Source organism: Hipposideros armiger, unplaced genomic scaffold, assembly GCF_001890085.2.
Source record: "Hipposideros armiger isolate ML-2016 unplaced genomic scaffold, ASM189008v1 scaffold_27, whole genome shotgun sequence".
NCBI lineage: Eukaryota > Metazoa > Chordata > Mammalia > Chiroptera > Hipposideridae > Hipposideros > Hipposideros armiger.
The window spans coordinates 1858952-1885997 of NW_017731377.1; the positions used below are offsets into that span (position 1 = coordinate 1858952).

The window sequence follows — 27046 nt, forward strand, 5'->3', positions numbered from 1 at the left end:
AGGTATGTTGTTAGGAAAAGGTAATTAAGTCCTGATTTATAGTTCGTCAGAAGAAAATAAATTTGTCAAGTTTTATGGCTAGCTAGAAGATAAGTTAACTCTGTTTGTTAAAATTTTTTTCTCTTTTTACTCACTAACCGCTTTTTTTTGCTTCTGTATCCAGCTTCAGCTATAAATTCCCCACCCGCCAGGACTTGGGGCCATTTTTCTCTTTTGAGGGAGATGGACACCAAGCTTGGTAAATAAAGCCTTTGGTATGAAAGCCCTTTGTCTCAGTTCTTGTTAATGACCTGCTCCTCAACAAAAGGATTCAAAGTGAGAGCAAAATAAAACTTTAACATATAAAAGAAATACAGAGTCTGTCACAAAAAGGTGATTGCTAAAAGCACTAATGATGGATATAATTCACCAAAAAAGAAACTAAACTCAGAAGAATGGTGTGGGGTACAAGAAGCAATAATGATCAAAGCGAAGTAGTTAATACAAGTATGTAACTCAAGTAAGCATTGAAAAATATATATATATGTGTGTGTGTGTGTTTTAAAAAAAGACAACATATTTACAGAATTCTAAAACAAGGTGGTACTCCATGGCCCAGTAATTTCATTCTTAGGTATTTACTTGAAAAAAAAAAAAGTTCACAAAAAGACTTACACAAGAACAAGCTTTGTTCATAGTAGCCAAAAACTGGAAACAAACCAAGTGCCCATAACAGAACTGATTAAAAACTGTGATAAATTCAATTATGATAATGAAATATTTCTCACCAATAAAAATATAAATTACTGGTGCATGCAGCAGCATGGATGCACTTGAACAGATATGTTGAGCAAAAGAAGCCAAACACAAAAAGAATATATATTGTATGATTTCGTTTATATGAAATTGTGAAACAGGCAAAACTAATCTGAAATCAGAACACTGGTTGACTGGGTGGAGTAAATGGAGTCACATAAATATTCTATATCTTGACTGGGGTGTAAGTTACATTGGTAAATACATTTGTCAAAACTCACTAAATAGGACCCACAGACAAGATAAAAGCAGTCAACAGACATAGAACATGAGATGGTCCTGGGGCTGGAGTTAGCAGATAAAAACTTTAAAGAAGCTTCTTTTTTATAAAGAAGACTATGGTCTTCAGAAACATTCAGATAGGGAATACCGGCAGAGACATTAAAACTATTAAAAAAGAGGTAGAAATTCTAGAACTGAAAAGAACAATAACAGAAATAAAAAATTCCCTGGGTGTGTTGAACAGAAGACTAGAAATGTTGGGGGGGGGGGGGGGGGTAGGGGGGGATAAGCCAACCAAAAGAAATAAGAATAAGATAAAAAAAATAAAAGTTAAAAAAGAATAGAGCTGTGATCTGGGCTATATTAAGCAATCCAACATATGTGTAATTGGATTCTAGATTCTCAGGATTAGAAAGCTAAAAGGAGAGTGAGTAAAAATTTAATGAACTAATAGCTGAACATTTCCCAAATTTGTTGAAAAACCTCATCTGACAGATGCAAGGACATCAGTGAAACCCAAGCAAGATAAATACTAAGAAAACTATACCTTAGCATATCATTGTACAACTACTAAAAATAATAATAAAAATAATAATGAGAAAATTTTGAATGCAAACAAAGTAAACACAGACACATTACATGTAGGGGAAAGGCAACAGATGGCTGAATTCGCATCAGAAAAGGAGGAAAAGGATTGCTGGGTCATATGGTAATTCTACTCTTAATTTTTTGAGGAACCACCACACAGCAATCCCTCTCCTGGGTATCTACCCAAAAAATCTGAAAACATTTATCCATAAAGATGTATGTACTCCGATGTTCACTGAAGCTTTATTTACTTCATGGCCATGGCCATGACATGGAAACAATCAAAGTGTCCTTCATAGACAATTGCATAAATGGAATACTATTCTGCCATAAGAAAAGATGAATAGTGCCATTTGCAACTACATGGATGGATCTTCAGATTATTATGCTAAGCAAAATAAGTCAGACAGAAAAAGTAGAGAACCATATAATTTCACTGATGTGTGGGATATAAAACCGAAAACAACAAAGAAGCAAGGCAAACAAATAAAAATTTTAAAAAAAACCTCATAGACACAGACAATAGTTTAGTGGTTACCAGAGGGCAAGGTGGGAGGGAGGGCAGATGAGGGATCAAATACATGGTGATGGAAGGAGAATTGACTCTGGGTGGTGAACACAACGTGATCTATAGATGATGTATTACAGAATTGTAAACCTGAAACCTATGTAACTTTACTAACCAGTCACCCCAATAAACTTTAAAAAATAAAAAAAAAAATTTAAATACAGAAAAAGAGTCTAAAAAATAATGTAACATCTTTGAAGTGCTAAAAGAAACGAACTATCAACCCAGAATTCTCTATCTAGAGAAAATATCCTTCAAGAAGAAAAAGGTGAAAAAAAGATATTCTCAAATGGGAGCGCATTCTTCTCCAGGAGAACTGCACAATAAGAGACAGTACAGGACAGTCTTCTGGCGAAAGAGAGAGAGTATCAGATGAATATAAGATCTTCAGGGAGGATTGGATAGTGCCAGAAATAATAAATATGAAGGAAAATTGGAAAGATTACCCATACTCTCTTAATTTCCTTAAAAGTGGCAGTTTTAAAGCAAAAAGAGTAATACTGCAAAATGGATTCATAACATCTGTAAAAAATACAATGATACAAAATAAGGGGAGGGTGTGGGGACAGGTAAATGGAATTATACTGTTGTAAGACTCTTATATATGTGCAGTAGGAAGTGATATTAATTTGTAGACTGTGATAAGTTAAGGATACAAACTATGGTCCTTGAAAAAAGACTTTAATAAGTAAACAAACAAATGCATGTATATCCAAAGCCAAAAGAGGAAATAAAATCAAACACTAAAAAATACTTTTCAATTAAACCAAAAGAAGGCAAAGAGAAGTCACAGTGAAAAGAAAAAAAAAAAATAGGAAAGCCAAACAGAAACCAACAGCACCGTGGCAGACATAATAATAATATTAGATGTAAAAGAACTAAACATGCCAATGAAAAGGAAATCGCCGGACTAGATTTTTTTTTAAAAAGCTATCCCTTACTATATGCTATATACAAGACAATCACTTTCAATTTAAAGACTAATATAGGATAAAATTTAAAAGACTGAGAAAAAGATATACCATGCAAACAATAAGTGAAAAACAGTTGATGTGGCTGTAATAATATCAAGCTAGACATATTTCAGAGTATACCAGAGCTATAAAGGGACATTTCATTATGAGAAATATCACTGAATCAGGAAAAAATAACAATCCTAAATGTATATACCGGGGGTGCCAAAAAAATGTATATACATGATTTGTATTCATCTTTTTTATCGGTATATATTATTTCAACTTTAATACAGTTTTTTCTGTTTCTTAAAATGTGTATACATTTTTTGGCACCCTCTGTATACCTAATAACAGAGTTTCTAAGTGAATGATGCAAAAACTGATATAAAGGGAAAAATAGACAATTTTCAGTCATATTTGGAGATTCAATGCCCACTGCAGTGATTGTTAGAATCGGGGGGAAAAAAAATCAGTAAGGACACTGAAGATTCGAACAAGGTTATCAACTACCTTGACCTAATTGATATATCCAGAATACTATGTGCCAAAACAGAACAGACATTCTTTTCAGTGCACACAGAATGTTCACCAAAATATAGCACAGTCTCGAAAAATTTCAAAAGGACTTAAAAAGTCTCTTTTCTGATCATAATGAAATTAAATTATAAAATTAATAAAACTCCCCACACACATATATGAAAATGAATTAACACGCAAAATAACCCATGGCTCACAGAATAAATCAGAGAGACATCAGAAAATATGTTGATTATAATGATAATGAAAGCACAACATGCCAAAAATGTGAAATGCAGAAAGAAATAACCGAAATCAATGACAGGGGAAATAAAACCAAATGTTGGTTCTGTGAGAAGACTATGCAAACTGATAAACCTGTCTCAAACGTATTCAAGGAACACAAAAAGAAAACAAAAATTATCTATATTAGAATAAAAAGAAGGAATATCAAAACAGATCCTATTAAAAGGGCATGAAGGAACACTGTAAAGATTTATTAAAATAAATGTAGTAATATAGATGAAATAGAAAATTCCCTGAAAAACATAACTTACAAAAACTGCTTCATAAGGAAATACAAAAAGTTAAGTAACCCTACATTAAAGAAACTGAAGTCATCATTTAAAATCTTCCCACAGAGAATATTCCAGGCCCAGACAGTGTCATTGGTGAATCCTGTCAAACATTGAAGAAAGACGTAATACCACGCTTACATAAACCTTTTCAGGAAAAAAAAAAAAAAGATAACAAAAAATTTCCCAAGTCATTTTATGAGGCCAATATAATCATGATCCCAAAACTTAAGTCATTTCTGTGAGAAAAGTACAGATAGATATTCATCATAGAACATATACACAAAAATCCTTAACAAAATATCAGCAAATGGAATCAAGTAAATACAAAGTATAACTCATCATGATCAAGGGGGAATTATCACAAGAATGCAAGACAGATTCAACATTCAAAAATCAATATAACTCAACATGTTAAGACAAGAAAGGGGGAAACTCAGATGGGCTTTAACTAGTGGGACAGTGGTTACCTGGTAGGAAATCCTGATTAAAACTATTTCTGAAAGCTGCTCAAATTTCATGACAGTGATTGACAAATGAAAATATAAGTTACCTGGATCAGGAGAATTGTTATTTTGGGGACAACCAGGGAGGGATGGGGCCAAGGGCGCTGCTCCTCTAGAAACTTCAGTTTGAGATACATCCTGCTGACTTTCCCATCGACCCTATGAAGGACAAAATTGGAAATTTTGATCCAAATCAATCATCTAACAAAATAACTAAAGACACTTAAGACTGTTATACACTACTAAAGCATTCTTCCCTTTATAGAACATGATCAATTTGATTACATAAGTACTTTTCCTCTTATACTTTTTAATCTTTATATTATCAATTTCCCTAATAATAATAATAACACTTCACATTTGGATTTCCCTCCAGTTTACCACTGATGGTCTCCTCAGTTCCATCCTAACATTCTTCATACTACATCATGGTGCTTCCCACCAAATACAGATATATTAACACATTCCTTCTGAAATCCTCCCTGCACTCTGCTTCTTGGGCTGTGTCTGCCTGAAGATAACCCTTCTTCACTTCAGATCCTCAATTGAAACCCAGGAACAACTCTAGTGGTGTCAGGTGCCTCTTCTCTCCTCTCCAGGGGTATATCTTTCAATCCGTTCACGTATCATTCATGAAAGGAAAAATTCTAGAACACTATATTACCACGTTTCTCATTTTAATAGACATTAAAGATAAGTTCCAGTTAAGTCCAAACCAAGGAATCACAAGTCCCCGATAATGGAAGTCTGAATTAACAAGCTTTATTGTACTCTCAACTTATTTTGTAAATTCCCATTAAAGAGGTTTCATTGCATAATACCAGAATAATGCCAGCTAGGTGACTGACTAATTTACCATTCTAAAACCTGTGGTGAGCCTTAAAAATGATGATACCATCAAAGCACTTGTAACATCAGTCCCATCTTGAAAAGAAAGAAACCCCAACCAAATGTTACAAGTACAAAAACCATGGAGATGAGACGCAAATCTTTCAAACGCTTTAAGTTTCCATTTGATCCTCTGTTAACCACTCTGACTTCTTGCTCACTCGAGGTAAATAATGGTATTTTATATTAGTTTAAGCTAGTACTGCACAAATGAGTGACCGTAACAATTAACGTGAGTTTTCATTAGTAATTGCCTGCAAAGCGAGTTCTTCACTGCTCCACAAGATGGATGGAGGTGGAAAGGCCTCTTAGGTTTCAGATATATATTGGAAACCTATCTGCTTTTAACAGCAACCTACGTACTGATCATAAAATCAATAAGCTCTAAGTGATCTGGATCCTGTTTACCTTAGAGAACACTTTGCCCTAGGAACTCTCTCAGCACTTGATTTTTTTTTTTTTAAATAGTATGGTGTTTAGCATTAGGAAGCAAGGAAACAAAATAGACAGGAGAAGAAGATTTGGGAAACCATGAATTCTGAAATACTTCACTGCAGGGGCATTTGTGTTCCTATGAATCACACACTGATTTACATAGTTTAATGTTTCATTAATGCTTTCTGCATTTAAATGGATTTATCAGTCTGGGAAGCTGCAGCTCTGTGGACAGGGGATGTGACAATCAGGTGGCTGAACTCTAAGGTCAATACTCCTTGGAGCTTCCAAAGCCTCGTGCTTTGTTTAGCGTTAAGCTCATGCAAGGCTGTTTTGAAGACAACTTACTTAATTTGAGAATACATTTATTTTCATATTTTAGATTTTTTTTCATCCTTGTTTGGCAGCTGACGGAGTGGCACTCAGTCCCTTAGGAAAACTAAGTAGCTGATTTGGAGTCGGCACCTCAGCTGTTTGGTGTATAATGGTCCAATGACAAATAATGTAGGTGTCACCTCTTCCCCAAGGCACACTCGGGGCTCCGCTAGCTTCCCAAGTAATTTTTCCCAGTTGGCACTCCCACACACAATGTTACTACCAAAGCAGAATGAAAGCAATAACTCTTCCTGTCTCATATATTCAAATAGCTCAAGTGAGAACGTTTGAAAGGATGCACACAGTACTTACACACCGCCTTAGCCACACTGCTAGCCTTATCAGATAATGAAAAATGGAGACACATTTCGCTTCATCCATCTACCTTAACCGTCATCTTAACCTTGAGGAATCTCGTATGCTAACTGTTCCCAGGTCTCGGTGACCAGAGACGAGGACACAGAGCTTCTCAAATAGAACAAGCTCTGCTTCACGGGAACAACAAATTTGGATAATGAACTGGGTGCAACATTCCTCACTCCTCTCTCTCTGGCACCTAACGGATCTCTGGGGAAACACTCTACTGAAATAATTCACTATATTCTTTTTCTCCTGCAGCGCATGTCCCATTCTCTTGCCAGAAAATAAACCTGTGGTTCAGGGTCTATACACTGTTCTCCACCCCACCCCCACCCGCCCGGGACAAGGCGATTAGTGTCTTTCCAATTAATTTTATATGCTTGGCTGTTCCAGAGTTATCTCCCTGTATTGAAAAGTTGGAGTGGGGCGGTAGCGGGGGAAAGGAAGCATCCCAGTTAAAGATGCTTTAGAGGAAGAGGAACTCAGACAATGACTAAAAAGCACTTGGCCCAATACTGGACCTTTCTGCTCTATGAGCTCAGCTCTCAAAGTGAAAGAGTGTGGCTTCTTTTTTTTTTTAAACTTCTACCACAGTAATCTATACTCTACTACCTGGAACCTAAAAAGATAAACCTGTGATCTGTTTCTAACATTCTGCCTGTCTATCAAACTTCAGAATCAGCCTAGATGAGGACAGACAAGAGAGAAAACTCTGGCTTCGGTGTGGATCCCTACACTAGCTTCATACATATTAGAGATTATGTGTGCTCCCAGGCTGGATGCAAGGAAACAAAACCCTCTTCGAGAGAGCGATTATTTGTAGCTAGCAGCATGCTTAAAGGCACAGGGAAAAACACAGCAGGCTCTCGGCTGACTTGAGAACATGGTTTGGTTCCCCCAGTCACCCTCAGTTTTCCTATTACTGGCCCTCTGTGACACAGATTCTTTGAGTTTTCCATAAAGAGGTCTTGTTTTTCATCAGGAAAGTGACAAAGAGGTAAATAAAAAGAAGGGCCAGAGACGTTCCAGGCCCAAAGATGGCTTCTAACTCACTTAAAGAAGTCCTCATACTTGGCGTCCGCCCTTCCCAGTGCCACACCAGCTAACTGCAGTTTTCGGGAAGGGGGTGTGGCCAAAACGCACAATTTAGTTTTGTTACCTGGATATTCATCTAGGCTTCTGGCTGCTTTTAATTGCACAAAAAACTCCAATCAGAAGATGACAAACACACCATTTTACTAACTTTTCAAAAACCATAATTCCATCTATTATAAAAGGGCTTTAGAAAACCCAGTGTTTTTATGTTGACAGTGTTCCTTGCATTGCAAAAGATCTCAATGCACAGCCAATTTTTAGATGGAAAAACAATCTGCTGAAAATAATTCTGCACTTACACATGAGTCCAACTTGGTAGATTGGTCATAAAAAGTTTGCTAAGTTTTCACTAGATCTATAAAAAAATTGCATTATGAACAGGATGAAATATCCAGTTATAGTAAATAACATCACTGTTACTAGGGATGTTTATGTTTAATTGAAAAGCTTATCAAGAGAAATTTTTTTTGTTTTTGGCCCTAAGGTATATTTAGAAGTTGGGAGTAGTTAATCAAATTCAATTTTGGTGGTGCTCAGGAAAAGAATTCCAATTTTAATATGTAGCAAGCATCGATAAATAAGGAATTGCAAAATATGGCTGGCCGAATTTGAACTGCTACAGGCCAAAGTGAGAGATTGCTTTTAGTACCTTACCACTTCCTCCCACCTCCCCAAGGGCCCTAATCCTATCAAACTCTGCATCCCTGCCTCCCTGCCACACCTTTTAGTGTCACACACCCAACTGACCAATCTTTGCCATGATATTAACTGACAATTAGGAGAAAGGCAGGCCTGAACCTAATCTGTGGCCTCTCCCTGCGACTACACATTATTTCAACTAACCTAAATGTTCTGAAATCCCACAGGGGCAGACACAGCACAGCAAACTCTTATTGTAAATTCTGATTTCATAATCAAGATCAGAGGGATAGACAGAGTAATCTAGAAATCGTAAACAGAGAACCTAGAAATCGGCCCACACAGATTGACAAAGTAGACATAACTAGTGAAATTATCATTTTCAATTATTTCAAAAGACATTTTCCAGCATTTTAAGCATCATCAAGTCCAAGTTAAAAGTATATTTCTGACTCGAGTCTCTAGTACATTAAATACTTTCGTGCAAAAAAACCAAGACAGTTTCTTTGAGCAAAGCTCTGTGGAGTCAAAGAAATGCCCATAGCATTTTTTCACCCCTCTCCTCTCATCCTGTGCTTGAGATAAGGACACCTTAGTATCTGTATTATTTGCTTAATATGAATTGACTCCAATTCCTCACATTCCACAGCCTTCTAAATTCAGTAAGATGCCTTAACTCCTCATTTCTTTCAACAGGTATTTTTACAGTCTTAGGGCCAGGTAATAAGGAACGTTAGAAAAGGAATCATACATATTGACTACAGAAGTTATTTTTACAAAAGGATTAAGTTTAAAAGCCAAAGAATTAGTACAGTGTCAAATTTTGTCACCTTATAAAAACTACATTTAAAGACTCATTCTTACTCTCAAGGTAAAAACAAGTGTGTTAAGTTTCAGAGAGTAGGACAGTACTTGTATCCTGCTCAGTAGGAAAACCTAATGGATTAATTGCCTCTCCCTGGATCTCTGACAACTGAAGGATACAGGAAGTCCCCAAACGCAAAGAAAAAAACCAACATGAATCTTTTGAAGTTTTCCAAAACAATTTCTTCAGTCATCTTTCCTTTAGGATTTTGTGCGCAAATTGTTATAAAGTAATTGGAGAACTTCTCAAACCATGATATACACGAGAACAAAAACTTCTGGCTACTTAAAAATGTAGAGAAAAAATTTTTTACATTTTAATTTATTTAGTTTTCAAATAGGTTATTTGTTCACATGATCCAAAACCAAATATTATAAAAAGCATACCGTGAGAAGGTGCCTACCTCGACCCCTGCCTGCCCAGCTCCCCACATATTTCTAGCCTCTCCCTAGGCAGAGGAGAAATGGTATTAGTTTCTCCGAGAGCCTCATAGCGTTTCTTACGTATATGGAAGCAAATCTATAAACAGCCACACACACTTCTCTCTCGTCCTCCTCCTTTTATAATACAAATGGCGGCATACCGTTCCACACTTCATTTTTAATCACTAAGTATATCCCAGTGACCTTTCAATATTAGTACCTGGAGGGGTTCCTGATTGTTTTTACAGCTGCAAAGCATCCCATTTATTTATGTGTGTGTGCACACGGGCATGTGGGTGTGGATAAAATGTACTTGACCAGACTAAACCAGGGGACGTTTAGTTTGTTTCCAATCTTCTGCCATTATAAACAATGTCACAGTGGACACCCTTGTATATATGTCATTTCACATGTGTGTAAGCACTGCTGCTGTGTAAAGGGGTTTAATAGGACTTGCAGAATCTGTATGTCAGTTAGTTTAAACACTACCCAATTCTGAGGAACACTGGTGCGGGTCGTATTAATAACACACTTTGAATTCAAGGCAACACCATATTTGAAGATGTTGTTCATGGTTTCATTTAAAAGGCCATAAGGAGAACCTCTGTTCTATGCTATAGGAGGGGAAATGTTTCTTTTCTCACATGTAAGTAAATATAATTTTAAGAATATTTTTTCCCCTAAAAATCTGTTAAGATGCTCTGCTTTAGATGATAAAATTACTGAGGACCCCTCATCTAAAAATGGGCAAGCCACTCTGCACTCCCTACTGAAATGAGCCTGGGATCAAATCCTCTTTGCTTAGTATTCTTTTTGCTTTGTTTTCTAGCATCACAGGTATAAATCCTCTATCACCTGACTTTCCTCAAGCATTATCCATAAAAACCTGTCTTAGAACGATTTTCCTCTACCTTTACCCTAGTGAAAAGCAAAAGGTCTCTAATTTTGATATAGGAACATTCATTTAAACTGCAGCTCTGGACAAAAGCGAGAAGTCAAGCAATGCTCACAGGACAGTGACAAGACGTTGGCTGAAGCCCAGTTATACCTGGTAACCTTTCAGGGCTCGTGGGTGTCAAGAGTTCAAAACAAGATAAAATGATAGTCCCACAATGAATTGGGAGCAAAATGAGTAAGGGCAGGGTGGTACCTTCCGTTTGCCCTGACAATACTCCACTGTCTGTCAGAGGGTGGGGACTGCTGTGGTCAGGGAGGAAGGAATGAAAGAGGCCAAATTCTGAGGAAATTGCAAACTGCTGCAATGGGAGAAAAGGTAATTTAAATTTTTTGATGTGTATGACAACAACTTAAAATAGATACTGGAACAGAGTGGAGAGATCATATCCTTGTCACTATGATAGCACAGTGACATCAGTAAAATCTGAGAGGGTGGAAATCAGAATTTTCTCATCTTTGACAAGTTACCCAGGCACCCCAAGAAATCAAGATGACTAAAATAGGGGAAATCCCGGTATAGTAACAAAAATATGTAATGTTATATACACTTATTTAAATGACTTCCTAACTTCACCCCAACCCTCCACAGAAATTGCCCTGGGAAAGGCCTCCAACAAACTCTTTTTGTTTCTTTTGAAGATTTTTATTGGAGTATTGGGGGATGGGAACAGCACTGGGGAATTGGGGGAAGGGGAACAGACAAGTTGCTATTCTTTTGTTCTTCAGTCTAGCTGTGGAGGACATTGCTTCACTGGCCCAAGTTGGCACCATCATTGCGCTCTTCCCGGGTGAGGCAGATCAGTCGCCGGCTTTTGGACGGCCGCTCACTGTGGCTGCTGGCCGCTCACACTGGCTGCTGGCTACACACGGTAGCCCATGGCAACCCACTGCCACAGGGGCTGCAGCCTACGCCGTCGCCCACGACCCACGGCAGCCCAGCTCCAGCTTGAGCTGTTGTTCAGCATCTTCGCTGTGGAGGGCAGCATCACTGGCCCTCATATGTGGGATCCGAACCGGGGCCCTCTGGCGTCCCAAGCCAGCTCTTAAGCAATGCACCACTCGGCCGGCCCTCCAACAAACTCTTTACTGTCACATCCAAAATAGTCTTTACAGTACTCACTTTACGGTCTCTGAAGAATCTGGCAGGAGTCCTCCTTAACACCTTTCTCCCTCAGCTGCCAAGTCACTCTCCCTCCCTGGTCTTCTTGCCTCTCTGAAGATTCCTCTCAGTGGCTTGCCCAGTTTCTGTCCTGTACTTGCCCCTAAGTGTTACCATCATGCCCTCATGGCTTCACCTTTGTGATCTAATCCCTCCCACTATTTCAACTATGCCCTGAGCTCCTCAATCTCTTTTCAGCCCAGGCTTCCAGACACTTGAACTGGCAATAGATAGCATAATGTCAAAAGCTGAACTGAATCATTTTCTTCCCTAAGCCTGCCCCTCCTACAGTTGATCTCTGTGTACTGTCGTCCAGATACCCAGATGTTACCCTAGTCTCTGCCCCCACGCAACTTCATCCTTCATGCCCACACAACTCTGAGATTCTGTCTCCTTACCATAGCTCAGTCTCTCCTGCCTTTCTCCCCATTGCTGCATCTTCTCCCTTATTGATCTCTCCACTGCCCAATTAGAAATTTGTTCACACTTTCGCATTGATAACTCATACATTTTTACTACATACATTATTCCAGTGTAATTTTATGGACCATAGCCAGGAACAGAAGTGGACTTTAAGTGAACTGTTAAAAAAAACCGTTTCCAATTCAAATTTAAGCATGTTACTGCCTTGTTATTCCTTCAGCGGCTCCCCAACTCCCCGCCTTGCTCCTTGGCACATGTTAGATCTTCTAAAATAAGGCACCGATTCTCTGGGTTCTACCTCACACACACCCTCTGCTTTACTCATGCTGTGTGTACTGCCATCAGCATAGCAACCTCTTTCATCCCTCCACACTTTGTTCATGCTGCTGCTTCAGCTCCTTTCCAGCCTTGAGTGGACCTTATCATCTTTCAGTATCAAACTTATGGGGGGGGGGTTATCTCCTCTCTGCAGCCTCTCTTCATCGCTGCATAATGCACATGAAAGTGTCCATTTTCACCTCTGGGCTCCCACTCTACCCAGTCGTACTTCCATTACGGCTTCCATGTTCCTTTATTCTATTTATTTGGTATAGATGAAGCCCGGTATTTTTCTTTCAGGTATTGGATTGTCGGAAAAGTCATGATGTATTTTGTCTATGTTTTTCAAAGATCATTTATTTATATAAAGTACAAAGATCAATCAATGATACATTGCCCATTTTGTTCGATAACTTTTTGCCATCTTTCAGTGAGCTTCATAATTCCTCGTTCTTCGAAGGACCTGTCTTTTTTGCAAAAAACTGAACAAGGTGCTGATTTACAGCCTCATCTGAATTTAACGTAATACCACGCAAGGAGTTTTGAAGACAGCGAAACAAGTGGAAGTCTGACGGTGCAAGGTCAGGCGAGTATGGTGGGTGTGGCAACACATCCCATTCGAAGCTCCAATAATTTTTGACACATAATCAAACTTGTGTGTGGTCTCGCGTTGTCGCGATGGAACACTACTCGTTTACAATTAACAAGCTCTGGACATTTCTGGATGATGGATTCGTTCAAACTGTCCAATTGCCAACAGTACACATTTAAATTAATTGTTTGGTTCCTTGGTAGGAGCTCGAAAAACATGACACCTTTAAAATCCCACCACACTGAGAGTATAACCTTCCTCTGATGAATGTCTGCTTTCGATGTCGTTTGAGGCGAATCATCACGTCGGGACCAAGACCGTTTGAGCACCACATTGTCATAGACAATCCACTTCTCATCACCAGTTATCAGTCGCTTCGAAATAGGATCGTTTCCCTCATGTTTAATGAACATATTGCAGATGTTTATACATGCCATCTAATGAACTTCTTTGAGTTCATACAGAACCCAAATATCGAGCTTGCTTACGTATCCCAGCTTCTTCAGGTGGTCATGAATGCTTAAATGATGGCTGTTTAATGTTTTTGCAATCTCTCACATCATATAAGTTGGGTTTGACTCAATCAATGTCTTTATTTTGTCGTCATCAACCTCAGTGGGCCTCCCTGACTGAGGAGCATCGTTGAGATCAATATCACCAGCGCACAACTTCGTGAACCATCGTTGGCACTAACATTCTTGTAGAGCATTGTCACCATAAACTTTATGCAGCTTTTCACAAGCTTGATGCATGTTCTTCCCTTTATGGAAGTAAAACAGTAAAATATGGCAAAAATGCACAGTTTGGTCTTCCATCTTCAACTTGTAAAATCTCCAAAACTCAACCAAATTGCTCAATTTTTTTTTAGAATGAAGCTAGAACTGTCAGCTGTAGAACTGTCAGTTGTCAAATGACGTAGCAATAACATAGATGTGATTGACTCTAGTACTTCCAAAAAATGAACTAGTGCCATCTGTCGCAAACATGCGTCATGACTTTTCCAACAACCCAATAGATAATATTATTTTCTGCATTTAAACATAAGTAAACTTGTGAGGGGGCAGGGCAGTGGATAGAAAAGCTGAAGAAATTTTGACCACTTCTTTCAAGAAACTTACAATTGAGGATTTGGGTCAGATGTATTTCCAGAAAACACAGAAAGTCATGTTTTTTTCTTATAAATAGGTTTTCCTTACAATATTTAATTTATTTACATTTAAAAATGACACAATCGATTTTCCAAAAACTCTGCTTTGTTCAGGTAATTGCCACCTATGCTTTGCTTATCAAGAGCTAATCAAACTTATTGGATCAGTATAAAGAAGTACTAAACCTTAGCATACTTTCAGAGACACGGTAGATGATCAGTAAATTGATGAGTTGGAGAGCAATTTATATATTTATAAACACACACACACACACACACACACACACACTCATTTTTTAAGATCTAGGTTACTAGTAGTTTGCCTGAAGTAACAGGATATATACACATACATATATAAGTACTATTTTAGGCAAACTACTAGTAACCTAAATCTTAAAAGTGAGTGTTTATCAACTTTACTGTTAAGTTTTTATATGGAAAATTTCACACATATACAAAAACAGTGTAGCATAATAAACAATAATAGAGTAGCATAATGAATCCCACTTAGCTTTAATAATTATTATTAAATAGCCAATCTTCTTTTAACAAGTAAATAAATTCCAGCTAACAAAATTTCTGTTCCCTTTTTGTTTCCTTCTAACAAATAATATTAACTTTTAGGTATAATCCTCTTATTCTGCATACATTTTCAATCATTACATTAATATTTTACTATTAAAAGCCTGATTTGAAGTCCCTTTTATGACACAAATTGGAAGAACATTTTAAATGGAAATAGGAACTTAAGCAACAAAATTGTTTTTTTAACCCCTAAAAAGTAGAATAATAATAAGGTCTATTAAATTATATTCTACACCAGCGACAGCGTAGGCTGCAGTGGGGCGTGGGCTGCCATAAGCTACCGTGAGTGGCCGGCAGCCAGTGTGAGTGGCCGTCCAATGGCCGGCGACCAATCTGCCTCAGCCGGGAAAAGCTCAATGATAATACCAACATGGGCCAGTGAAGCAATGTCCTCCACAACTAGACTGAAGAACAAAAGGACAGCAACTTGTCTGTTCCGCTTCCCCGATTCCCCAACGCTGTTCCCTCCCCCAATTCCCCAATAAAATCTTTTAAAAAGAAGAAAAAAAATCATATTCTAACTGGAAGGTAAAAAGAAATGAACTCTAAACACATTCCAATAAATTTCACATGTACAGAAGAACAGGAGACGTTTTGGCTGGCAAAAACTAGCACATGATATTTGAGAAGAAGAAAGCTGAATGGGAAATAGGTCTAAGACTCACAAAAATATACAAAATCTTACCTTGTTGCTGCCTAGACTGTAGGATGGAATGAGATCTTGTCGGCTGCCAGACAACTGAGGAAGACATAAAGAGGGGGATTAGTCCTTTATGTGTGAAAGTACATAAATGGATGGTCCTGGAAACACAGACTGAAAACCAAATCAACAGCATGTTAAAGTTGGATAGTAGCAGAGAGGCTGTCAAGACAAAAGCTGCAAACTAGACTAGTGGCCTTTGGGACATTGTGAGGCACACATCTTTTAAAAATGAATTAGTTATCAACAATTTTAAGATGGGAGGTTTGTGTAAGATCAGATATCCAGTTTACACTGAGACAACAACTAAATGAGCCTAAGTAAGAGATACTTCATTTGTTTACCCCCTTCCGTTTAGAGCATACCAGGTTACTGGGGTACCTTACTGGTGTCCTGATCTTACAACTCCTTTTTCTGGATATTCATAGAAAATGTGAACACTTAAACTATTTATTTTAAACCACAGGATTCTAACCACCAAATCTTTGCATATGTCTGTACATTTTAATAGATCATTTTCTGAAGGAATGAGAAGCTATTTATGTTGGATTAAAGTGATGTTTCTTAATGTCTGAGCCTGTGCCCAACCTTTCGGTCTCAGAGCATTAGTGATAGCACTCAGTCACTCAGGGGCCACATGTGCCCCCAGTTTGATCCCTTCCTACCTCTCACTACTGTCAGTCTAACACTAAGGCTAAGGGTCAGCTGCTCTTTGTTACAATACTTACACTGTGTTTTTTCTTAGTGTAAAGTTCAGACAAAGGTGTAGTATTTCTCATAACTACATCTTTATCAAAAGTAAGAAAAAGAGATAAATCATGGGGCTTCAAGCATATTTCTTTGTGCAGAATTATCTGCATGCTTAATATGCTCATAAATTATACATCTATGTCTTAAAAAACAACAACAAACTGAAGACACTGTTATGAAATAAACCTAACTTATTTTACACATTTATACTACCCTGGATGACCTGTCAGCAACTGAGTTTGTAAGCCTGGCCCCGACTTCTCCTCAATTTAGTCATTAACTTATGCCCAGAAAATTCGAATGGATTACCCTAGGTACTTGGCTAGCTTGGTTTTAGTTCAACCCTCACTGAACACTTGCAGTCACTGTGCTGGGCACTGGTGATTAAAGATAAAGGAGAAACACTTAGAGAGGTGCATAAATGGGTACCCTTTCCCCTATTAGGGAGGACAGTGACAGAGGCAGGCACAGATGCTACAGGGAAGAGAACAGGGGCGGCGGGAGGACTTCAATCAGTTCAGACAAAGAAATGATACCCAAGATGAGACGTAAAGGACGGAAAGGGGAGGCGAGAAAGGAGAACACAAGCCGAGCACAGAATGGGAATTCCGTGTTCTCACCCTGTTCACATTTGGAGAGCTAATACTCCTCCTACTCAGCTTCCCTTTTCCTGTCAGCTGTTCCTTCACTGCAACTTCCTGTCAGTCAGGAAAGAGGGGAAAAATACTTATTAGAGACACACCTCCAAAGCAATGCTATCAAAAGCAGGCTTTGAGCTACGATCTATACACACACATTCCTAGTTCTTTAAATAATGGCTGTAAATAATGGCTGTAACTTCACATGAGACAATGATCCAGTTATAATCACTGTGGAATATTCAGTTAATTATATAGCTAACAGGTTACCTACATCAGTCTCTTCTTTATCTACTGATGGCCTCTTTGCAGCTGGCTAGAGGTTAGTCCCAGGAGAAAGATCGTGAAAATTAGACCATTCACTTTTATTTTTCATTAGTATCTTTGGTTTTTAAAAAAAGTCTGAATATTGCTAGGTGCAATGAGGTTTAGGGTTTCTCTAAGGATTGGGTTTATTGCTGGCATTTCTATTATCCCTTCTAGACACCACTCTAAGGCTCGAGCCGGCATAGCCAGCTGTGAAGGGCCCACTGTGCTTCATTACTGCGTATTTCTTCAGCAACATTACTGCCCAGTATGAAGGGATTTTTAAAAGAATTCTTTAGCCAGTAAGGGTTAAATATGTTCTTCCATTACTTCAAGGCAACGAAGTACCATTTAGTCTCCTGGAAAAAGTAACTTTCCAAAAGTAGCTTTTATATCTTCAAAGGCTTAACTGGCACATTTAAGCTAAATTAATATGCTCCACTTAAACAGGCTCTTCAAAAGTCTAGACACAACAATACTGTCAACTGCAGAAAGGCAAACACAGAATCAGGTGGGGTGAGCACTGCTGCCACCAGCTCTGTGGGCTGACCTGGCGAAGGCGGTCTAAAGTGAGAAGGTTCTCCACGGCCAGCACGCTTCGGAGGTATTTCTCAATATATGCCTCTGAGTCAGGGGAATCCGTGTTTTCCACATTAGTGGCCATTCTTGCTAATGTTTCTCGTTCCTCAACTCCTTGGGCATCCTGGAGAATGGAAAGTTGTATATTAAAGTTAAGTACATTGCAGAAGAAAACATAAAAGCTTCTTAATCTATACAAAGACACACACACACACACACACACACACACACACACAGTACTGAACTAATAAATGGGATACATTCCAAAGTTCCATTTTGAAGTTAATTTCTGGAACTCAAAACTCATTTCCCACAGAAATCACGGTATAATGGTAGTTAGGCTGTCCTGAAAGGCTGGTTTAAACATAGCGTAGCTGAAAGCACACTTTCTCAACAAAACTGTCCTCTGTTTCCATTGAAAACAAAAACATCACTGGTTAGAAAGGATTTGGTGGGCTAGCTGTAAATATAACCACCACGATACCTAAGGACCATATGTTGAGGGGCAAGAGAGAGGAATGAGGAGCTGGCATGACAGCTAGATAAGGCGGGAGCCAAACAACTACAGTAGGCGGCAGCCACGGGTATGGAGAAAAACAGCAGAAAGAAGGGCTGCGTTTCAACACTTGTACTAGGCAGCTGACCACGGACTACATATTCAAAATGTGGCAGCTTGTAAAACTGGTCTCCATCCCCAACTCTTGAGGGGCAGACGCCAAAGGCAGCGAGCCTACCAAGAAAATGAGCTTGGCAAATTCTCACTCGCTGTGCTTTCTGGTGTGCCCACCCTGCTCCTCTGACATGGGTGGAGAGTCACAAGCCAGGGAAGGACTTTGTTAATGTATTTAATCACCTCAAGCAAACTTGATTCATAACAAATTACTCTTCTTAGGGAACATCAGATACTTTATTTACTTGTGAACTTGTTATAATAATGTCAAAAACTACAAAACCTATATCCATGTGCCACTGCATTTTAAGATGCCATCAACTTTAAGAAAAAAACAGCATTTTCTACACATCTCAGGAGGAAAAAAAAGCCTGTCAATTAATTTTAAGAAATCAATTGTAAGACACCTTCTAACCTCAAAAATATTTTTTAAAATTTAAATGAGCATTAGAACAGATAAAATAAGGAAGAATTTGGAAGATGGCAAAACTTGTGTCTCCTGTAGCATTCATCTGAGCCTTCTACTATCTCTGAAAAGGAGAAATCATTCTCAATTTATAGATAAGGAAAGAGGAAGGCTACATAATTAACAAAAGAGGTAAGGCTAGAACTTAGTCTCCTGACTCCTGATAGGGCACGTATTCTTTTTATCAGTCAACACAGAATGCTTTCTGGTCTCTGAAGAGAACAGATACTGTCCTGATTTTTAAGAGGGGCAAGTTTTAAGCAACACATATATCCATGTTACTCACATGCCTATCAAGATGTAAAGCATTCCATTACCTCAGGAAGTCCATTCATGGGCTACACAGTCCCTTCGTCAAGGCAAGATAATTTCTTGGACCAGAGGTTAGCTTCACTTGTTTTAGAATTTCAAATAAATGGAATCATACTCTTTTATGTCTAGCTTCTTTCACTCAGCATAATGACTCTGAGATTCATTCATATAGTTCATTTCTTTGTATAGCTGATTAAGATTCCAAAGTATGGATATACCACAATTTATTTATCCATTCCTCTGTTGATGGATGTTTGGGTTGTTTCCAGTTTTAGGTTATTTTGAATTAAGCTGCTATGAATATTCTTGGGCAAGTCTTTATGGATATATGCTTTCATTTCTCTTGCTTAAGGACTCAGAAGTGGAATTACCGGATCATGGGGTAGGTGTATATCTTCTAAAGTGGTTGGTATCCTTTTATACTCCTACTAGCAATTGTGGGGACCCAGGCCCAGATCCTAGGCTAAGACCCCCCGCCCAGAGGAATGAAAGAAACTTCTGCTTCAGCAAAAATTAACAAAGTATCTTGTCAAGAGAATGGGAAAAGATAAGCTAGGTATGCTTTATAGCTTGCTTGTTAGGGAAAAGATAAACTAAATATGCTTTATGGCTTGCTTGCTAGGTAAAAGATAAGTTAGGTATGTTGTTAGGAAAAGATAAATAAGTCCTGATTTATAGTTCGTTAGAAGAAAATAAACTTGCCAAGTTTTATGGCTAGCTAGAAGATAAGTTAACTCTGTTTGTTAAAATTTTTTTCTCTTTTTACTCACTAACCGCTTTTTTTTGCTTCTGTATCCAGCTTCAGCTATAAATTCCCCACCCGCCAGGACTTGGGGTCCGCTCTCTCTTTTTTAATGAGACGGACACCAAGCTTGGTAATAAAGCCTTTGGAATGAAAACTCTTTGTCTCAGTTCTTGTTAATGACCTTCTCCCCAACACAATGAAAGCATTCTAGTTGCTTTTTTAAAAAATGTCTCCTGTTGCTCTCTGGCCTTTGACCATTTCTTTTTGCCTTCAGCCTTCTGTAATAGGGAACACAAAGAACTTTTCGGGGCTTCTTCGTGATGAAACCTAGCTTCTTAAGGGAATCTTTTTGTTTTTAAATAAAAAAATAAACTTAGTCCTGACACTGTAAGCTGTAAGTCTCACTTTTCCTGAAAATGACGATTGCCAACTGAGATGTTCAGCTAATTATTAACAGGTAGCCCAATCACATGAGGCTCTATGTTTATCTTTCAGCTGATTCCCCCACATTTCTTCCCTTTGAAAACCATATCACCTGCAGAACAAAAGCACTTTTAAAGAGGATAAGAAAACTATGGGGAGGGGGGGGAAGAGATGAAGAGAACAAAGGAAGACGTGAAGATGGCTCACATAACTGCCACTATATGCACTAGATTCTGAACACAGCTGTTTCTCAACTGCATACAAATCATTTATAGAGTTAAGATCGGAAACAATTGGAAAAACATATAAAATATTCGGATACAGAGAATAAACAGTAAGTCTCTAATCAAACACATAGGCATACAAGGAGTAATCTATTATAGACCCAAGAGTTTGCAGGTAGTCTAACTCTGAAAACAGACTTAACATTTGCTCAGCAGGCTCCAAATTAAATAGTTTAACAGTTAATATTTACTGTGTAAGTCTAACACTTTGAAGATCCAGGAAAAAACTAGTTACTATTTGACATTCTTTGAGAGGAAGAAGTGCGTTTGCAACCCAAGAAATCTAAAACAAAGCCTAAGTATTGCATAATCTTTTTACCCTTCCAAAACTGGTCTCTGTATTAAAATATATAATGTCCATCTATTGCTCAAACACTCAACAGAATCAATCAACAAACACTGAGCCCTTAAATAAAGAGAACGAGGCTGATGCTGATGGTGTGCTTAGGAGGACGCGCTCAGCCTCACTACTCCCATTTTCCACTCCTGAGGAGAGTTCAGTCTGTACCTCCTTACTCTCTCCCTGCTTCTGGACGGGGAATGTGGCAGAGGGGCTGCCCTTCTTTCTCTTTTTCTTATTCCTTTTCTTAGACCCCCTCATTTCTCCTCCCCCTGTAAGGAAGGCCTCCAATTCCAGCAGTGCCGGTGCCCAGATAAATAAATCTTGTCTAAATCAGGGCTTAAATATTAGAAAGCATGTATAAACTGCATTCTCCAGTAAGCTTCTGTCAGGGATATTTTAACCTCTATTTGTTTAATTCCTGTGAATATCTCACTTTGTTCATAAAGAGAAATAATAATAAATAATAGCAACTATAATAATATAGCAATTACAATAACAGCAACAAGTTGTATACATTGTCTCATTTAATCCTTAAAAACAAGCCTGTTTTGGAAGTATCCCTAACCTCATCTGATAAATGAAACTATTTAGGATCAGAGTAACCCACCCAAGTTCACTTCAGTAATAGGTAAAAGAAACAAGATTTCTGTTTGACTCCAAAATGAAACACTAAATCTCTACCCTACACAACGTTGTCTCCCTTTGAGGGTTACAATATTATCTTACGTCTTTTTAAAATTTTATTATTTATTAAAGTATAGTTGACATACAATATTAGATTAGTTTCAGGTGTACAACATGGTGATTTGACATTTATATGCCTTAGAGTGTGATCATCACAATAAGTCTAGAACTCATCTGTCACCATACAAAGTTATTACAATATTATTGACTGTATTCCCTGTGCAGCACATTTCATCCCTGTGACTTCATTTATTTTATAACTGGAAGTTTGCACCTTTTATTCCTCTTCACCTTCTGAATGAAAAGGTGTTGACTTGCGTTTCAAAAGAATGTTCTTCTTTAACAAAACACTAACACCAGAACCTTTAAAGCCACATTTTACTATGAGTCAAGTTAAAATTAGGAAATTCCTCTAAAAATCTATAGTATTTCCCTAAATATACAATTCCATTTAATGCATATTTCTTGGGTGGGTGACTTTTTAGGAAGTTAGATCTTTACTTTTAGTAAATTCAAATTTCATATGATCCTTCACCTCTGGAATATTGGAGACAATTTCAAAAGTCACTCCACAGCCAGGAATAGAACTTCGATGAGACATCTTTTTTAGGAGACTCTGAGCAAAACCCTAGAGAAAAACAAAACAGAAGATATGGTTTCCCATCTCAAAAACCGAGTTTACATTGACAGAGAGACAGCATAAAGATACTGCATTCACTCTAACCAAAAACAAACAGCATATTTCCAATATAAGCAAGTTGAAATCCAAATCACTAAATACAGGTGCCTCAACTTTATCTTAGCACACAAAACCAATTGTAGATAACTGCATATCTAAATATGTACAATGGGTGGCAGGTCCTAGTCCCAATATATCAAAAGTACAGGCAATACACTCTGGAAACTGGTACTAGACATCTAATTTGGCTCTGCGAAAAGGCTACAGAAATAATGCTGTTGACTTCTACACAATAAAATGACCTTCTAACTGAGATGTAAGCAAGGACTGGTGACTCTTACACTTCTTTTTTTTCCCCAGCACGATGGACAACTTGTACTATGAATATTGACAAGTTCAGGCATTAAATTCTTGACCAAAGCAGGATCGTTATGAAGAATGATTTAAGAGTGCATGGTCATTGTTTATGCTGACTGCGCTCTTTGCGCAGTTAAGAATTGAACTGTTGAATTAATGCATAGATGACTCATTTGAAGATGCTGCTAAGACTGAACATCCTGTAGAGGTTGAAGAGAGCACGGATGAGGGCAGAATACAATTGGTGAATAAAGATAAGAAGAAGAGAGAATATTAAACGAACACTGAACCTTAATCCCCATGCAAAAGGGAAGCAGGAAATACGTGAAAACCCCCAAAGAAAATGGAAAAATCAAGCTGTTTGGTCTTAGAAATACATATTTTCAAAAACTTGCTTAATCATAATTTCTTTCCTATTTTTTAATCTTTAGTGAATTAAGACAAAAAAGAGATTTTAACCTCTCAGAATGCAAAGAGACCATGTATTTCACCCCTTCACTCTCTCGACGTGAGCCTTGCAATGGTGTGCTACCGCCAGTTACACTGGTTTTTTTTAATGGGTGGTGGGGGGAAGCGTGGGTGCTGTTGTCATCTTCCTATCTTGTTTTCTATTTGTTTGGAATCACTGAAGCTGACCTGCATGTATTAGGGTCATAAGGAAGCCCCTGTTCTTGCTATAAAGAAGTCATTTTTAGGAATGAAGTATCTAAAGCTGGGAGAGAAAACGGCCATGTCCTAAAATATACTATCATTTCATTCAGTATCAATCTGATACTGTCAAATCATTTCAACCAGGGGAGAAATGTAGCAATTCCTTGTCCCTACAACAAAACATAGAAAAAAAAAATAAAACAAAACAAAACCAAAAAAAGAAACTTGGTGACTCCACCATGCACCCTTTCTGTTAAAAATTCGATAGGGCTGGTACTGGGCCAGGCTCAGGTTATACCGGGTCAGGCTCAGTACCTGACAACCAGAATCTTTAGTTCTGAAATGGCAAATGACTCTTCAAAATGCTCCCCAGGAGCAACGTGTCTTTTTCAATCCCTTAAAGACTTCCAAGAAAAGGGAGACCAACAGACGAGTGAATGGGAGACACACCACATACATCCATGGCTAACCCGATGACCTGGGTTTTATTGATGTTGGATTGCCAAGCTAAAGAGCTGCAATTTTAGCAGCATTACCGCCAGTCTTCATTTCAAAGATTGATATCAGTGTGACATTTAGAACTAAAGATTAATTTTTAGGGGTGGAGATTATAGCTAGGACTCTGTCAACCATGACTGTGCGCTTTTAAATGAAAAGATTTATTTTCATGTGTCCTGGTTTTTAGGCAATGTACCGAGGAGAGCTCCAAAAAGTAAGAATAGACAATTAAAAAGAATCCCTAGAATCAACCTCCCAAATCCTATATTTGCAAAACCCAGTAACAGAAACGGTTTATATCTTTACCTAGACGTTTTCTCCTAAACCCTTTCATATGGCACAAGCTCTTTCATAGTCTAGCTGCAACTGTGCTGACAGCCACAGCTTTGGCTTCGCAGCACATGCTGTCACACCATGCTTCTCAAGGTCCCCAAGCCTGCCACGTCCTTTCCATCCTCACTACTTCTCCACATATATTTCCTCCTCTCCACGGAACAGCCAACAGTTGATCCTTCTCTGCCTGCCAAACTTCGCCGTCTGTAAAAACGCGGCTCACACATGATCCTGCCCTCCAAAGCCATCCCTGACTTCCTCAGTCTAAACTGTCCATTCTCTTACCTGCAGTCTCCCAGTGCAAGATGACCACCTGAGTCAGAGAACTATTACAACAGAGAAGAGTTTCCTGTTTATACATCTACACAGGCCAACGGACGCTGGTTCTTTAACGATGCAGACTATTTCTTATGCATCTTTTTACCCCAAAGCTTGACAGAGTACACTTTCCAAATTCATGAATCAGTGAATTAGCAGAGATGACTGCAAGGAAAGAAAGGTATGGAAAGCCAAGAGTAAGAAGCACAAACAGCTAACTGCACTGAACCTTCTCATCTTATAGGACCCAGATGAAAGAAACAGAAACAGTGAACTTCGCCTTGACAGGGCTCTGTGGCACCCAAAAGAATGGCAGTAATGTGTGAACATTCAGTAAGAAAGACTCAGTGTAACAAGTGAATGCTGTCTAGGAGGAAGTCAGGATGACAAGTTCTGGGGCCGAAGTAAGCACGATTACAGGACAGGAACAGGCACCTGGAAAAGAAAGCCTCAATGCTTCCCAGAGCCTGTTGGGACAGAAGGCCTGAGCCATCACTCCAGACCCCGCCCTCATGTCAGACCTGTGGTTCAAGTCGTATCTTCAGCGAGGAGTCAGGACTCACCTGCCGACCGTGCACACTGACACAAATCCGTTTGCGTAGCACTAGCTGCATGTCGGCCGGATGGCTGAGCTGGACCGTCACCCGCACGATCAGGAACAAGCGCTCATCCGCAGGTGTGCCTTTGCTGAGCTGAGGGCAGTTGTGTACTGCAGAGTCCCAAGAGGCTTCTGCTTTTACCTGCAGAGAAGACAGAGACAATGTACGTTTCCTCCTGAAAACAAAAAGCCTCACAAGGAAACATCTGGGCTGGGGCTGAGGGGGACATGCCAGTCACGAAGGCAGGTCTACCAGAGCTGCCCCAAGAGCCTGTGCAATATGAGGCTGTGGCCTCAGGCACCCCAGGCTGGGGAGCACAGAGCAGGATGTTCCTGGCTGGCCGGCTTTTAAATTTTTACTTTGAGAAATGCTCCAACATTTAATAAAAAGAAAAATTGCAAATTCAGTACATTGAACTCCTGTATATTTTTCATCTAGATTCATCAACTGTTAACATTTGCTACTTCCCCTTTCCCTATCTTTCTCACAACACACACACACACACACACACACACACACACACACGCGCGCGCGCGCGCGCGTGCAGCATTCTTTACTTTTTTGATGAATATTTCTTTTTTTTGCTGAATCGCTTTAGAGTAAGTTACAGACATGTAACTCTACATCTCTACTTCAGCAAGTATCTTCTAAAAGCAAGGACATCCTCTTAACCATTGGATGATGATCATATTCAGGAATTTAACATTAATATAATACCATTATATAATATAGAGTCCATATTCAATTTTATAATTATTCTGATCCAGATTACAAATTGCCTTTAGTTGCCATGTCCCTTCAGTGTGCTTTAATCTGGAATAGTCCCCCAGCCTTTCTGAATCACTCATGACATTGACTCATTAGAGAAGGGCATAGGCCCTGTGTTTTACAGAGTACACCACAGTTGGGATGGTCTGATTGTTTCCTCACTGTTAGATTCAGGATGTGCATTTTAGGCATACCACTAAGTGATGATGTATCCTTCAAAGCATCATATCAGCTTTCCTTCCTTAAAATATTTTGCAATTTTTCCCATATACTCAAATTTTAAAAATAAGCCCCCATCGAACACCCATCAGTCAGATTCAAACATTATCAACACTTGGCCACACCAGCTTCATCTATTCTTTTTTCACTTTTAAGAAGTCTTTACTGAAGAATTCCCAAAGCAAATCCCAAGCATGGTGTCATTTTACCTCTGTGTACTTCAGTTGCACCTCCCTAGAGAGAGGACCTCTGCTGACCTAACCTTTACCAGAAAGGAAGTAAAATGGTGACAAGATGTAATCTGATGGTTCACTCCTTCTGGAAGTGGTTGCATTCTTTCTGGAAGTCGTAATGAAAGGTTTCCACTTATCTTGCTTGAGAAATTAAGCACTGAAACGATGATCTTGCTACCTGTTTCAAAAGGCTCCTGGAAAGGTTAAAGAAACTACTTTTCATCCAGTCCTCCCGAGTTATGCTTTACTTACCTCTCCATCATGCTGTTTTACAATCTGCAGTTCAAAGAACTCGTCCTCTTCTTCCCCGGTGAGGGTAGCATCCCATCCACCAGCTTCTGGGTCATCAATATTATCCTGAGAGCTAAAATCATCAGCTAAAAACAAAGACATTCCATTAAATATGGAGATCATTTTCGAGGATAATCCCTACCAGTTAAATTTCAATGTGCTTAATATTAAATTCTTGTATGTCAAATCTCATTTGCTCTAAAATCTTACGTGA

At 38.7% G+C, this 27046-nt stretch overlaps 1 protein-coding gene across 2 annotated transcripts in view; it reads right to left on the reverse strand.

Annotated features, from left to right (window-relative positions):
• KIF13B (kinesin family member 13B) overlaps window positions 1–27046 on the reverse strand; it is a 197431-nt gene that overhangs the window by 50111 nt on the left and 120274 nt on the right. For both annotated transcript variants that reach the window (XM_019636150.1, XM_019636149.1), the window contains exons 30-36: window positions 26794–26918; window positions 25286–25462; window positions 22422–22514; window positions 17931–18083; window positions 17057–17134; window positions 15672–15725; window positions 4774–4885 (exon numbers count right to left, since the gene is read on the reverse strand). In XM_019636150.1, coding sequence (XP_019491695.1) covers window positions 4774–4885; window positions 15672–15725; window positions 17057–17134; window positions 17931–18083; window positions 22422–22514; window positions 25286–25462; window positions 26794–26918 — 792 coding nt within the window. The remainder of the gene's footprint in view (window positions 1–4773; window positions 4886–15671; window positions 15726–17056; window positions 17135–17930; window positions 18084–22421; window positions 22515–25285; window positions 25463–26793; window positions 26919–27046) is intronic.